Consider the following 14,138-nt stretch of genomic DNA (forward strand, 5'->3'; position numbering starts at 1 on the left):
TATTAAGCTATTATTTTTAGTTTTTACGTATGCTAAGAAAAAAGACGTTAAAAATAAAAACAAAAAACTGGGTTGAAAACTTCAACAGAGAAATGTTATTATCTTTAAAAGAACAATATGGGGGTGCCTGGGTGGCTCAGTCAGTTAGGCATCTGACTTCGGCTCAGGTCATAATCCCGGGGTCCCAGGACCAAGCCCCACAACCGGCTCCCAGCTCGGCAGAGTCTGCTTCTCCCTCTCCCTCTGCTTATACTCTCTCCCTCCCTGTCACATAAATAAATAAAATCTTTTAAAAATAAAAATAAATAAAAATAAAAAAATAAAAGAACCATATGAACATTCTATAACTGAAAAATGCTAAGTTAGAATTAACTAACTGGGCTTAACGGCTGACTAGACAGAGCAGAAGAAAGAATCAGTAAACATGAAGACAGGCGAACATAAACAACAAGGAAAAAAAAAACAAAAAACAAAAATAACACTGTTCCATATACAAAATATCAAAGAATCTAATATATACAAACCAAAGTTCCAAAATACAGATGAAAAAAAATAGAAGAAATACTTTAAGAAATAATGGCTAAGGTTTTCCACAATTGATGAGACATCAACACATAAACTAAAGCTCTCCAAAACCTAAAAAAGGTAACAGAATGAAAGTCATATGCCTAGGTAATATCATATCCCAGTGATAAAAGCCGAAATGAAGGAAAAAAATTTAAAGCAAACAGACCAAATTAGGTCACATTACATGCCAATTTGGAGGGTGGGTAGAGAAACAACACAAATGATGGCTAACCTTCCATCAGAAACAATAAGAGTCAAAAGATAATAGAAAACATCTTTAAAGTGTTGAAAGAAAAAAATTATCAATCTAAAATTTCACACCTAAGGAAAATATCCTTCAAAAATGAAGGTAAAGTAAAAACATCATGGGAAAACAAGAACTGAGATAATTCACTGCTAGCAGACCTACACTTAAAGAAAAGCAAAGGAAATTCTTCAGGGTGAAGAAGAATCCCACATAGAACACCATTTTTCTTTTGTTAAGATTTTATTTATTTATCTGACAGAAAGAGAGAGAGAGCGAACACAAGCGGGAACAGCAGGCAGAGGGAGAAGAAGAAGCAGACTCCCCGTGGAGTAGAGAGCCCTATGTGGGGCTTGATCCCAGAACACTGGGATCATGACCTGAGCCAAAGGCAGACACTTAACTGAATGAGCCACCCAAGCACCCCTAAAATGTCATTTTGTAAGAAGGAAGGAAGTATACTAGAAGAGGTAAATATATGGGTTAATATAAAAGACATTTAAAAAAAAATCTTGAAGATACTGACTGCTTAAAGCAACAGTAGTATAACATACTATGAAATACATGCCATAGAAGTAAAATATAAGGGGTGCCTGGGTGGCTCAGTCATTAAGCATCTGCCTTCAGCTCAGGTCATGATCTCAGGGTCCTGGGATTGAGCCCCGCATCAAGCTCCCTGCTCAGCAGGGAGTCTGCTTCTCCCTCTCCCACTTCCCCTGCTTGTGTTCCTTCCTCTCACTGTGTCTCTATCAAATAAATAAAAATCTTTTAAAAATAAAAAAAAAGAAGTAATATATAAGACAACAGAGTAGGATATAAGTAGAATTAAACATCATAAGGTCATTACAGTGCTAAGAAAGTAGTAAAATAAAAATTCAAGTTAAATCATAAAAAGTTAAAAATGCAGACTGTAATCCCTGTGTAATCTCTTTAACAAAATTCCAAGAAGGTATAGCAAAACAGCTAAGAAAATGGATAGAATATAAAAAAATTTTTGATAAATTTTTAAGACAGGAAGCAGGGAAAAAAAGAACAAGGAACATATGGAATGTAAAACAAAGATAAGAGACTTAAACCAAATCATATCAAGTTATACAGTCAATGTAAATGGACTAATTATACCATTTAGAAATAGAAAATCAAATTGGACTTAACAACAAGACAAAAATACATGACATTTACAAGAGATACACCTTAAATACAAAAATCCAGATAGATTTAAGGCAAAAAAGTACTGGACACTCGACTAGGCAAAAAAAAAAAAAAAAAATAAAGGAAGGAAGGAAGGGAAAAAAGAAAAAGAAATTAGCATATATTAGTTACGAAATTAGTAGTTTAAAAATTAGCAGTTATAAAATTAGTTTACTAAATATAGTTAAACATTTTATTTATTTATTTGAGAGAGAGAAAGAATGCACGAGCTGGGGTTGGAGAGCAGAGAGAGAGGGAGAAGCAGACTCCTTGCTAAGCAGGGAGCCCAATGTGGGACTCCATCCCAGGACCCAGAGAGCATCACCTGAGTCAAAGGCAGACTCTAACCAACTGAGCCACCCAGGCACCCCTGGTGATTATTTGTATTTAACTATAAGTTTTACTCACTTTGTCTTACTTTTCTTTCTATACTCCTGACCTCTTTTTTTTTTCTTACTTTGCTGGGAGACACCCTCAAGTTTTTTTCTCCCATTAGCTTTGTTATACTTGGGGTACCATACTTTCTGAGTCCTTGAATATCTGAAATTAGCAGTTATTTTTCCTGCTCATACTTGAATGATGGTTTATTATTACAGTGATACTAAGTAATAGCATTTACATATATCAAAGAAGCATATTTTAACTTTTACTAATTACTTGAATGATTTTAAGTAATAAGATTAAAATAAAGTTAAGAAAAGATCTATATAAACATATAACTTTTAAATAGCATAGAAACACATATGTATTTCCTTTATAACTCATAATTCAGGAGAGTCATACAATTTTTTTTTCATAAAAACTTAGAGGAGTACCTAGTCCTATATGCATCAAGAACAATTTTACATAGAAAATATGAATTAAGTTATAAAATTCAAAGCTGATATTCACATGTCCTTAGGGGGAAAACAATGCCTGAGAAAATTCCTAGTTTAAAAATTAGCAGTTATAAAATTAGTTTACCTGTTATTATATGATATAAAATCTATTTCTGTGAAATAGTTATCTAGTGACCTACACAAAAGTTCAGATCAACTATTTAAAAGACAAATTATGGGTGCCTGGGTGGCTCAGTCATTAAGCATCTGCCTTCAGCTCTGGTCGTGATGACAGGGTCCTGGGATCAAGTCCCGCATCCGGCTCCCTGCCTGCTTCTCCCTCTCCCACTCCCCCTGCTTGTGTTCCCTCTCTTGCTATGTCTCTTTCTGTTAAATAAATAAAATCTTTAAAAAAATAAAAGACAAATTATAACAACTTCTCTTTATTACAAATTCTTTTTAAACTAATACTAAGTTGGTTTCCTAATACCCAAATAATTATGCCTATGAGAAATCTCACCTTATTAATCCTAAATATAAGCTATGAACAAAAGTTAATATAAAGAATAAAGTCCACCCAATTATTCATTAACAACTAGAGAAAAAAGTAATGATGAAAACACTAATGAAGTCATTCCATAAGCATACTTTTTTTTTAAATTACAAAATTTATTCTTGCTCTAGAATTTCCTGCCTTGGAGTACATTTGAAGAAAAGTACTGCTTCTCTACCAATAGGGTTCTTTTCATACAGAACACAAAGCACTATTTTTATAACTACTCTAACATAACTACTCTAAATTACAAACATTTTACATGAAAAACCATGGAGAAGAATAAATACTAAAATAAGACCCCCAAAACCATTATTGACATAGTTAAATACCTAGTTAATCAAAGGAATTAGCTTTAATAATACAGTAGAACCTTGACATGTATGAATTTAACAATATCTCTACTAGAGCAGTACTACTCAGAAGTCTCGCATATAATAATTTGTAATTTTGCTGAAGTGAAAATATAATGCCTACCTTTAATAAGGATAGTATGTGTGCGTAAGTTACTTATCCAGTACTCAGGGCAAAGACTATCCACAACTGTACCCTAGTATGGCTTAATTGATTTCTATTAGTTAAATGAAGTTGTGACGTGAGAGAAAATGCTGGTGCTGCTGTCAAAAGTGAACAGCTAAAGGTGTCTAAGAAAATCATGGTTCTAGGCCACAAAACAAATTTTGGACAAACCATTTCTTTAAATGTCAAATGTGGAGACAGTTTGGATATCTGACATATATTAGTGTGTGTGTGTAATCAAAAAGTGACCAGTGGAATGATGTCAATTATTGTCTTCTGCCAAACTCAGTCTATCTGGGGAGACAAAATAACTAAATGCAATGTAGTTCTCTGGATTGGATTCTGAAGCAGAATGAGGACATGAATGGAAAAACTAATGAAATCCAAATAAAAATCTGGAGTTTAGTAAACAGTAGTGTACCAACATTTGTTTCTTAGTTTAGACAAATGGACCATAATAAATAAGATGTAACAACGGATAAAAGTGGGTAAGAGGTATATGAGAATTGTCTGTACTATCTTTGCAACTTTTCTTTAAATCTAAATTTAATCCACAGGTACCTGAGTGGTTCAGTAGGCTAAGCATCTGCCTTTGGCTCAGGTGATGATCCCAGAGTCCTGGGATCAAGCGCCACATCAGGCTCCTTACTTGGCGAGAGACAAGACTGAGAATACTGACAAAGAATAGGAAATCATGGGGCACCTGGGTGGCTCAGTGGGTTAAGCCTCTGCCTTCAGCTCAGGTCATGGTCTCAGGGTCCTGGGATCGAGCCCCGCATCAGGCTCTCTGCTCGGCAGGGAGCCTGCTTCTCCCTTTCTCTCTGCCTGCCTCTCTGCCTCCTTGTTGTCTCTGTGTCCAATAAATGAATAAAATTCTTAAAAAAAAAAAAAAAAAAGAATAGGAAACCATAAATAAAATGGTGTCCATCTGCCAATTGTTTTTCAGTTGAAAGGGGAAAATCAGTATCTATATAATAGAAAAACATGGAGAATACCTTGATTTGGTCATCAAAATCACTAATGAATGACAGAGTCATTATATGTTTCTGGCTATGATGCCCCAAGGGGGAAAAAATACATTTAAGTAACATTCAGACCAGAGATACATACCCTGCATCTAATCATTTAAAAAAAAAAATCAAACACAAAATTAGGGGCATTCTGCTTATTTTCAAAAGGACAGAGAGCTTTTATTCTTCAAAACTGTCCAAAAAGAAACTATTTCAAATTGAATGAGAGTAAGAAAGACACAAGTCATGCAGTGCCTTATCCTGATTAGATCTTGGAAATATGGGGGGAAATTCTACAAAGGAAATTACTGGGTAAACGGGCAAAATTTGGAAAATGGTAGATTAGATAAAAGCATTCTATCAATGTTAAACTGTTTGAGATTGATAACTATACTGTGATTATGTAAAAGAATTTCCCTGTCCTCAAGAAATACACACTAAAAGGATCGCCTGGGTGGTGCAGTTGTTAAGCGTCTGCCTTCTGCTCAGGTCATGATCCCGGGGTCTTGGGATGGAGCTCCACATCAGGCTCCCTGCTCAGTGGGGAGCCTCTTCCTCTGCCACTACCCCTGCTTGTGTTCTCTCTCTCTGTGTCAAATAAATAAATAAAAATCTTAAAAAAAAAAAAAAGACAGAACAGGGTATAAGTGAAATGAATCCGACAAAGACAAGTAACATTTGTTTTCACTGATATGTGGAATCTAAAAGAAAAAAACCAATCAACCAAATAAACAGAAACAAATTCATAAATACAGAGAACCAACTGGTGGATGCCAAAAGGGAGGGGTTTGGGGGGATGGGCTAAAAAGATAATGGAGATCAAGAGGTACATACTTTCAGTTATAAATAAGTCACAGAGATGGAAAGTACAGTATAGGCAATACAGTCAGTAACACTCTAATGATGTTGTATGGCAACAGATGGTGACTATAATTATCATGGTAAGCATTGAGAATGTTGTATACCTGAAACTAATATAATACTGTATGCCAACCATACTTGAATAATAGTTTTAAAAAAAAAAAAAAGGAGAAAAGAAAAAAGAAAACCACTTCTAGGTACATCAGTATAAATCTAGAAAACTAAAAAAAAAGGAGGAAAAAAGACAGATCAACTTTAAAGAGGCAGCAATTAGACTAACAACTGACTTCTCACCAAAAATAACTCAAGTGGTGAAGACAATGAACTATACCTGAAAGTGCTGAAGGAAGATAAGTGCCAACCTAGAATTCTACTCCCAGCAAAAATATCCTATAAAAAATAAAGACAAAATAAGGACGTTTTCACAAAAAGAAAAGTAAATTTATCACAGAAAGGAAATGATAGAGAGTCTTCTCCAGATTAAAAAGGTTATTCCAACTAGAAGAAAGTAAGGGATGAAGGAAGGAATGAAAATCAATATAACGATCAAATATGTAGATAAACTGAAATAATGGTGACTACATAAAACAACAATAATGTCTTGTGGAGTTTAAAAAACATACACAGGTAAAAAGAACCTAATGTTCTTGTATTGTCCAAGAAGAAAGTGAAAGTACCAATTGACATTAAACTTGGATACTTGAATCTTTAAGGTAATCACACAAAGAATTGCAAGAATATGTAACTTCCAAGTCAAAAGGAAGAGATATGGAATAATTAAAAAATGTTTTTGATCAATATAAAATAAACCAAGAAAGGAGAAAGAACATGTCAGAACAAGTAGAAAGTACACTGAAGTATGTGATATTTAAACCCAAAGAGATCATTGACTGAATTAATGCGGATTAACCAACATCTCCCTTAAGAGAAAAAACTTGTCTGAAAGAGTAAAGTTCAACTATATCCTATTAACATTAAAACCATATAGAAATGCTAAAAGTAAAAGAATAAAACAAATCATACTATGCAAACACTAATCAAGAGAAAGTTAGGATAGCTACAGTAATATTAGACAAAGTCAGCTTTCAAACAAAAGACATTCTTAGAAATAAAGAGGACATTTCATTACGGTGAAACAGTCAAATTCACCAGGAAGACAGAGCAATTCTAAATGACAATGTATCTAATAAAATAGCTTCCAAATATTTAAAGCAAAAACCGTTAGGAACAAGTAAGAGAAAGAGATGATTCAATAATCACAGTATAAGATTTAATCATATCTCAGTAAATAATTTCTTTAAAATAAATAAAGACCTAAAATACATGAATACCACCATTAACTAAACTGTGCCCAATAACTGCAGAATCCACATTATCTTCAGGTGAATCCAAAACATTCACCAAATAAGGCAAATCTCAAAAACTGTCAAAAAAGAAAATTAACTTGTAAAATGCAGAAAAACTGGGAAATTGAAAAGATTAAAAGAATATAATATATATCTATAACCCATTAGCTAAAAACAAATATTTAGTACATCTCTCTTCAACATTTCTCAAAAAAAGTATATATATAATTTCTGTTTGTTTTTACTTTAAAAGCCTAAGAATTACTTCCTTATTCTTAAACCAACCTTAATAAACTTTATTTTAATGACTGCAGAATTCTATTTCAGTTGCATTGTATTTAACTTTCTGTACAACCCTCTGAGGACAGTTTCTATTTTTATAGTCTCTTTCCCCAAAGAGTGCCTAGGACTGAAATAATATCACATGTTAATTCATAAAGTAAATTTTGGTCTAGAAAGTTTTTAATAAGTAGTACACAGAAGAATTACTCTGTCATATATGTTTCCTCCACAAGCTTTCTTTTATCTGACTGCTCCTGGTAAGTATTCAAGTGTTCCAACCTCTTAATTAAGATTATGGCAGCCTAGAGGAATATAAACTTCCTTTTTTTCTAAATTAAACAAACCATTTAATAAATATAAAGTTGTAGCATCAATTCAGATCCCTAAAAGAACTTCCCTTTCTAAAATATCACACAGAATAAGTATAACATAGTCACTTACCACTTGATCTGTTTTTACGACTCGATTTCCCTCCAGTAAGAAGCATCTTGAGACTATTCCGAAACATGGTTGTGTTATTCTAGTACTCACAAGACTGTAAAAGAAAATATGGGAAAATACATTAGAAAACTTGATTTTCTACTCAAATATTATTAATAATTAATTTTAAATGCACTATCTGGAATTAAATTATGTCTAAATATATAGTACAGAAATTTTAACAATATGACAAAAACATTTAATTAAATTAACTTAATTGAACCTTTTAGTGTTTCTTTAAAAATATACTATAATACTTTGAGTGCCCTAAGAGTTAAAGATAGATATCATGAAGGGTACGAAGAAATAAAATAAAGAATTAGGTAGCTATAAATACAGCTCACCCTTTCATTTGACTCTCCTTTTCTTTGATTTTCCCATACGCCCAACACACACACACACACACACACACACACACACACACACATCCAAAATTTAATAAGAGTCTAGAAACTTAGACCAGGTGCGTATTTTCCATTGACCGAGCCAGAATTCCACCTCAAAGACCACTGATATATGTGAACGAGTGCCTATCCTCTTCATGTCCCACTTCTATCAAAGGAAAATTCTTCCAGTTGTGCTTTGAATCATGTCCTCTCTCAACTCTTCAAGGACTTTTAGCAAAAACCATCTACTTTTTCCTTCTCACACAGCTTTAATTTTTTTCATGCTACTGAATCATTCCAATCATAACACAAACATGCTAGTATCTCTTAACCAAAACCAAATAAGCAAGTCCCTCTCTTTGTTCCCACATGGTCCAATTACTGCCAATATCGTTCGTTACTCTCTGTAGCAAAATTTCTGAAAAGTGTTGTCAATACTTGGTGCCTCCAGCAGATGGAATAGAATAAACATAAACTAAAATGGAGGTTAACAAAAAATATCCAAATCAAAGCACTGAGAAATAAAGGTTGAAAAACATAAGAGAATAAGAGGCCTATGGAATCCACTGAAAGGTTCTACCATACACATCATTGAAATCCCAGAAGAAAGCAGAGAGAAAACAAGAAAGAACCAATATTTGAAATAATAACAAAGAAGAATTTCCTAACATAAAGTCACATCTTTAAAGAACTAGAGAGAAAAATAAAAAATTTAAATAAGCAACAATCAACAGACAGAAATAACTTTCAACAGAAATTAAGAATGGCAAAAGAGAATGGAATGACTTCCTGAAAATTCTGAAAGAAAATAGAAGCCAATCAAATCTATTCACAATTTTAAAATGTTTGAAAATGAAAATGAAATAAAGGTGATTTCAGAAAAATAACAAGAATTTATCAGTAAAAGAAATACTAAAAGGGATTTCTTCCAACAGAAGGAAAATGAACTAGAAAAAAAGCATGGAAATGCATAAAGGAAGAGCCATAAAAAAGGTAAATGTTTGCAAACATGAACAATGACCATAAAAATAATTACATTACTAACTTGTTAAGTTTAAAATATATGTAGATTTAAAATGTGTGACAACAATAACCAAAAAAAAGTCAGGACTGGGATAAATGGAGTTAAAACTTTTTGAGATACCTATATTATGCAGGAAATGGCAGAAGTAATAATCTCCATCAGACTGCAATAACTCAAAATTAATGTAGTAATTTCTAGAATAGCCATTAAAGGTTCACTGAAGTGAGAAAAAGAATAAAATATTTCATTAGACCAAAAAAGGTAAAAAGTGAGAGAAAAAAGCATAGTGCACATCAATAAAATAAAACAAATAATAAGATGTTAGCTTTAAACTCAAATTATAGTTACCATGCAAAATTTTGACTATACTAAAAGACTACTGATATTCAAAGAAAGATTAAATAGAAGATGATGAGAAAAAGCATATCATCCAAAAAACAATTAAAAGGAAGCTGTCAGAGCTATGCCAATATCAAAGTCAACTTAAGGCAATAAACACTACTAAAGATAAAGAGAGACATTTCCTAATAATTAAAAAGTTAAACCAACAAAAAGATATCATACTTCTAAGTATGAATGGACCCAATAACAAAGCTTAAAAATATATAAAGCAAAAATATACAAAACTAACAGAGGATATGGAAAACCCATAATCACATGGGAGACAAACACACCCTTGACAATAGGTATACGATCAAACAGATGAAAAAAATTTTTTACTAAGATCCAGATTTGAACTACCTGATTAACCAACTAAACTTAATATACATAGAACATTCTTCCAAATAAAAATATACAACCTGTACACAAAATACATGCCAAAATGAACCACAGTCTGCATCATAAAGCAAGTTCCAATAAATTTCAAAGGACTTAAGTCTTTGAGAGCATCACAATGGAAATTTTAATATATCTGCAATAAATTATAATGAAAATATAAATGATGGAAACATAGAGAATGAAACTAAAACAATGCTTATAAATAAATATACAGAAGATGGAATGCATTAGAAGAGAAGAATCAAATCAGTATCTAAGCTTCTATTTCATATAGTTCAAAAACAAACAGCAAATCAAAGAAAGCAAAATGAAAGAAAAAGAGAAATGAAATAGAAAACATTCTATTGAAATACTGAAATAATATAGAAAACATTATTTAAATGAAAAGAGAAATGAAATAGAAAACAAATCCCAAACAGATAAAATCAATTAAAAAAACACTGGATTTCTGAAAAGTAGTAAAATTAATAAATCCCTAGCAAAGCTAATTAAAAAAAAAGAGAGAGAGAGAGAGAGAAATTGTCAATATCAGAAAGGAATAGGGGACACCATTTCAGATATTAAAGGCTGTTTTAAATAAGAAGATACTATAACAACTTTACACAAAATTTACTGTTTTACATAAAACAAACTTTAAAAAATACAACTTACCAAAACTGACACAATATTGAGCAGAAAATTTGAAACAGCCCTATTTCTATTAAAGAAATTGAACTTATCAAAACTCCTCCCAGAAAGAAAACTACAGGGCCAGATTATTTCACTGGTGAAGTCTACCAAACATTTAAGGTACAAATACCAATTTTATACAGTTTCCTTAAGAAAATAGAAGGAATACTTCCAAACATATATTATGAAAGCAGCATGATCTTAATTCCAAAACCCAACAGAAATTATAAGAAAATTACAGACCACAAACCTCATGAACATAGATTCAATAATCCTTAATAAAAGACACTGAAAAGTACAAAAGGTTGCTTAAAAAAATTAAAGAAGGGGCGTCTGGGTGGCTCAGTGGGTTAGGCCTCTGCCTTCGACCCGGGTCATGATCTCAGGGTCCTGGGACTGAGCCCCGTGTCAGACTCTCTGTTCAGCAGGGCCTGCTTCTCCTCTCTCTCTGCCTGCCTCTCTGCCTACTTGTGATCTCTCTCTCTCTCTGCCCAATAAATAAAATCTTTAAAAAAAAAAATTAAAGAAAATTTAAGTAGAGATAGACCACGTTCATAGAGTAGAAAGTTCAATATTGCCAAAATGTTGATTCTCCCTATAATGCCCTAAAGAGACAACAAAACCTCAAATTCCAGCAGGCTTTGGTTTTTTGTTTGTTTGTTTGTTTGTGTTTGTGTTTTTTTTTAAGAAATTGAGCACCTAGGGGCACCTGTGTGGCTCAGTGGGTTAAGCCTCTGCCTTCAGCTCAGGTCATGATTCTCAGGGTCTGGGATCAAGCCCTGCATCGGGCTCTCTGCTCAACAGGGAGCCTGCTTCCCCCCTCTCTGCCTGCCTCTTTGCCTACTTGTGATCTCTCTCTCTCTCGCTGTCAAATAAATAAAATCTTAAAAAAAAAAAAAAAAAAAAGGAAAGAAAGAAAGAAATTGAGCACCTTGGGGCACCTGGGTGGCTCAGCAGCTTAAAGACTCTGCCTTCAGCTCAGGTCATGATACCAGGGTCCTGGAATCGAGCCCCACATCAGGCTCTCTGCTCTGCAGGGAGCCAGCTCCCCCCTCCCCTTGCCTGCCTCTCTGCCTACTTGTGATCTCTGTCTGTCAAATAAATAAATAAAAATCTTAAAAATAAAAAAAAAAAGAAATTGAGCAGCTTATTCTTAAACGCCCATGGTAATACAAAGAGCCAAGAACAACCAAAGCAATCTTGGAAACTAACAACAAAGCTGGAGCATTTATATGACCTGAATTCAAGACTTACTCTATGCTCCAGAAATCACGACAGTATGGTACTCTCATAAGTATCATCAAGCGGATCAACAACACTGAATAGGCAGTCCAGAAAAAGACCTACACTTATATGGCCATTTTTTTGGACGAAGTCATTAATGAGTAAAAAGAAGTCTTTTCAACAAGTGGTGGTGGAACAAATAGATATCCACTTTTTAAAAAAATTATCCTTGATCTGTGCTTCACACTATACATGAAAATTAATTCAAAATAAATCAAGCATCAAATACATGAATGCTAAAATCATAAAGCTTTTAGAAGAAAACACAAAAGAATATCCTTATTATTCAGCGATAGACAAGGTTTCTTAGAATGCAGAAAGCAATAACCATAAAAGAAAAAAAAGTATGTATTTGGCCTTTATTAAAATTTTTAAAAACATCTGCTCATAGGGGTGCCTGGGTGGCTCAGTGGGTTAAAGCCTCTGCCTTCATCTCAGGTCATGATCTCAGGGTCCTGGGATCGAGCCCCGCGGGGAGCCTGCTTCCCTCCTCCTCTCTCTGCCTGCCTCTCTGCCTACTTGTGATCTCTGTCTGTCAAATAAATAAATAAAATCTTTAAAAAAATAAAAATCTGCTCATAAAAAAATAACATCACCAAAATGAATAGGCAAGTCACAAACTGGGAGAAATTATTCACAAAACATGTATCTAACAGAACTAATATCCAAGATATATAAAGAACACCTACAACCCAACAAAGAGACAATCACATTTTTTAATGGGTTAAAGATCTGAACAGACACTTTTTATAAAAGTATATGAGTGGCCAACACACATATTGAAAGAGATTAACAAAATCTGTCAATAGGAAAACACAAATTACAATGAGCTACCACTATGATCCATCAGAAAAGCAAACTTTTGAAAGACTGATAATATCAAATATTGACAAGGATGAAGAGCAACTGAAACTCTTAATATACTGTTTCAGGAGTTGAATAGTACAATTGCCTTGGGCAGAAGTCTAGCAGTTTATTACAAAACTAAGCATATTTCTGCATACAACTCCGTACATTACATATATACTCAGGAGGAATTAAAACATGTGCATAAAAAGACTATTATAACAATTTTCATATCAGCTTTATTCATAACAGTCCAAAAGTAGCCCAGGTGTTCATCAATAGGAAAATGGGGGTCTTTGGGATTTTCATATAGTAGGATACTACTCAGCATTTAAAAGTTATGAACTATTCATATATTCTCAAAATTAAAATATGCTGAATAAAAGAACTTGACATAAAAGTGTATGCAGTAATCAGTGGTAGAAAAAAATCAGAATAATGGTTGTCTCTTGGGGGTAAATTTGAGGATTAACTGAGAAAAGGCTCAAGGAAACTTTCTAAGATGATGGTAAATTCTGTATCTTGAAGAAGTCTGGAACACACAGATGTAGGCATTTGTCAAAATTCAGCAAATGTTCACATCAGACTTATGAATCATACTGCATATATATTTTACCTCAAAAGAAAAGAGTAAACATTGAACTCTACTTAATTACATTCATGCTTAAATATTTAGAAGAAAGCCTCATATGTCTCCAATTCCTTTGAAATACATCAAAAAATAAGATGAAATGATGAATGGATGAGGAACGATGGTAAGGCAGATAATGTAATAGGGCAATTATAGCAAAATGTTAACAGTAGATTCTAAGTAGTGGGTATACATGTGTTAACTGTAAAATCATGTTAAATTTTCTATATATTTTAAAGTTTTTATGTACGTTAAAAACACACTCCCACAAAGGAAACTCTAAGTCTAGATCATTCAACAATGCATTCTACCAGCATTTAATAAGAAATAATACCAATCTCACACAAATTGTTCGAGACAGTAAAGATAGGGATTACTTCCAAACGTTTTCCAAAGATAACATAAGCTTGATAACAAAAATTATATGATTATAAGAAATAATTTATAAGAAAGAAATTACAAACCTCTCTTTTGACACAGATGCAAAAACCCTAAACAAAATATTGGGATAATAAAATCTACCAATACACAGATCAGGACCCACTGTGGGTTTAATCTAGAAATACAAAAATGATTGAACATACAGAAATCAATACAACTTAAACCACATTAACAAGAGAAAGAAATATTATCAATAGATGAAGCAA

General features: G+C 33.0%; 1 protein-coding gene across 4 annotated transcripts in view; it reads right to left on the reverse strand.

Moving 5' to 3' along the window:
* Positions 1-14,138, reverse strand: part of TANC2 (tetratricopeptide repeat, ankyrin repeat and coiled-coil containing 2) — a 363,824-nt gene that overhangs the window by 300,187 nt on the left and 49,499 nt on the right. For all 4 annotated transcript variants that reach the window (XM_032870890.1, XM_032870889.1, XM_032870888.1 and 1 more), the window contains exon 2: positions 7,833-7,926. In XM_032870890.1, the coding sequence (XP_032726781.1) occupies positions 7,833-7,899 (67 nt within the window). In that variant the 5' untranslated portion in view covers positions 7,900-7,926. The remainder of the gene's footprint in view (positions 1-7,832; positions 7,927-14,138) is intronic.

Source organism: Lontra canadensis, unplaced genomic scaffold (assembly GCF_010015895.1).
Source record: "Lontra canadensis isolate GAN:19392208 unplaced genomic scaffold, GSC_riverotter_1.0 scaffold41, whole genome shotgun sequence".
NCBI classification, from domain to species: domain Eukaryota; kingdom Metazoa; phylum Chordata; class Mammalia; order Carnivora; family Mustelidae; genus Lontra; species Lontra canadensis.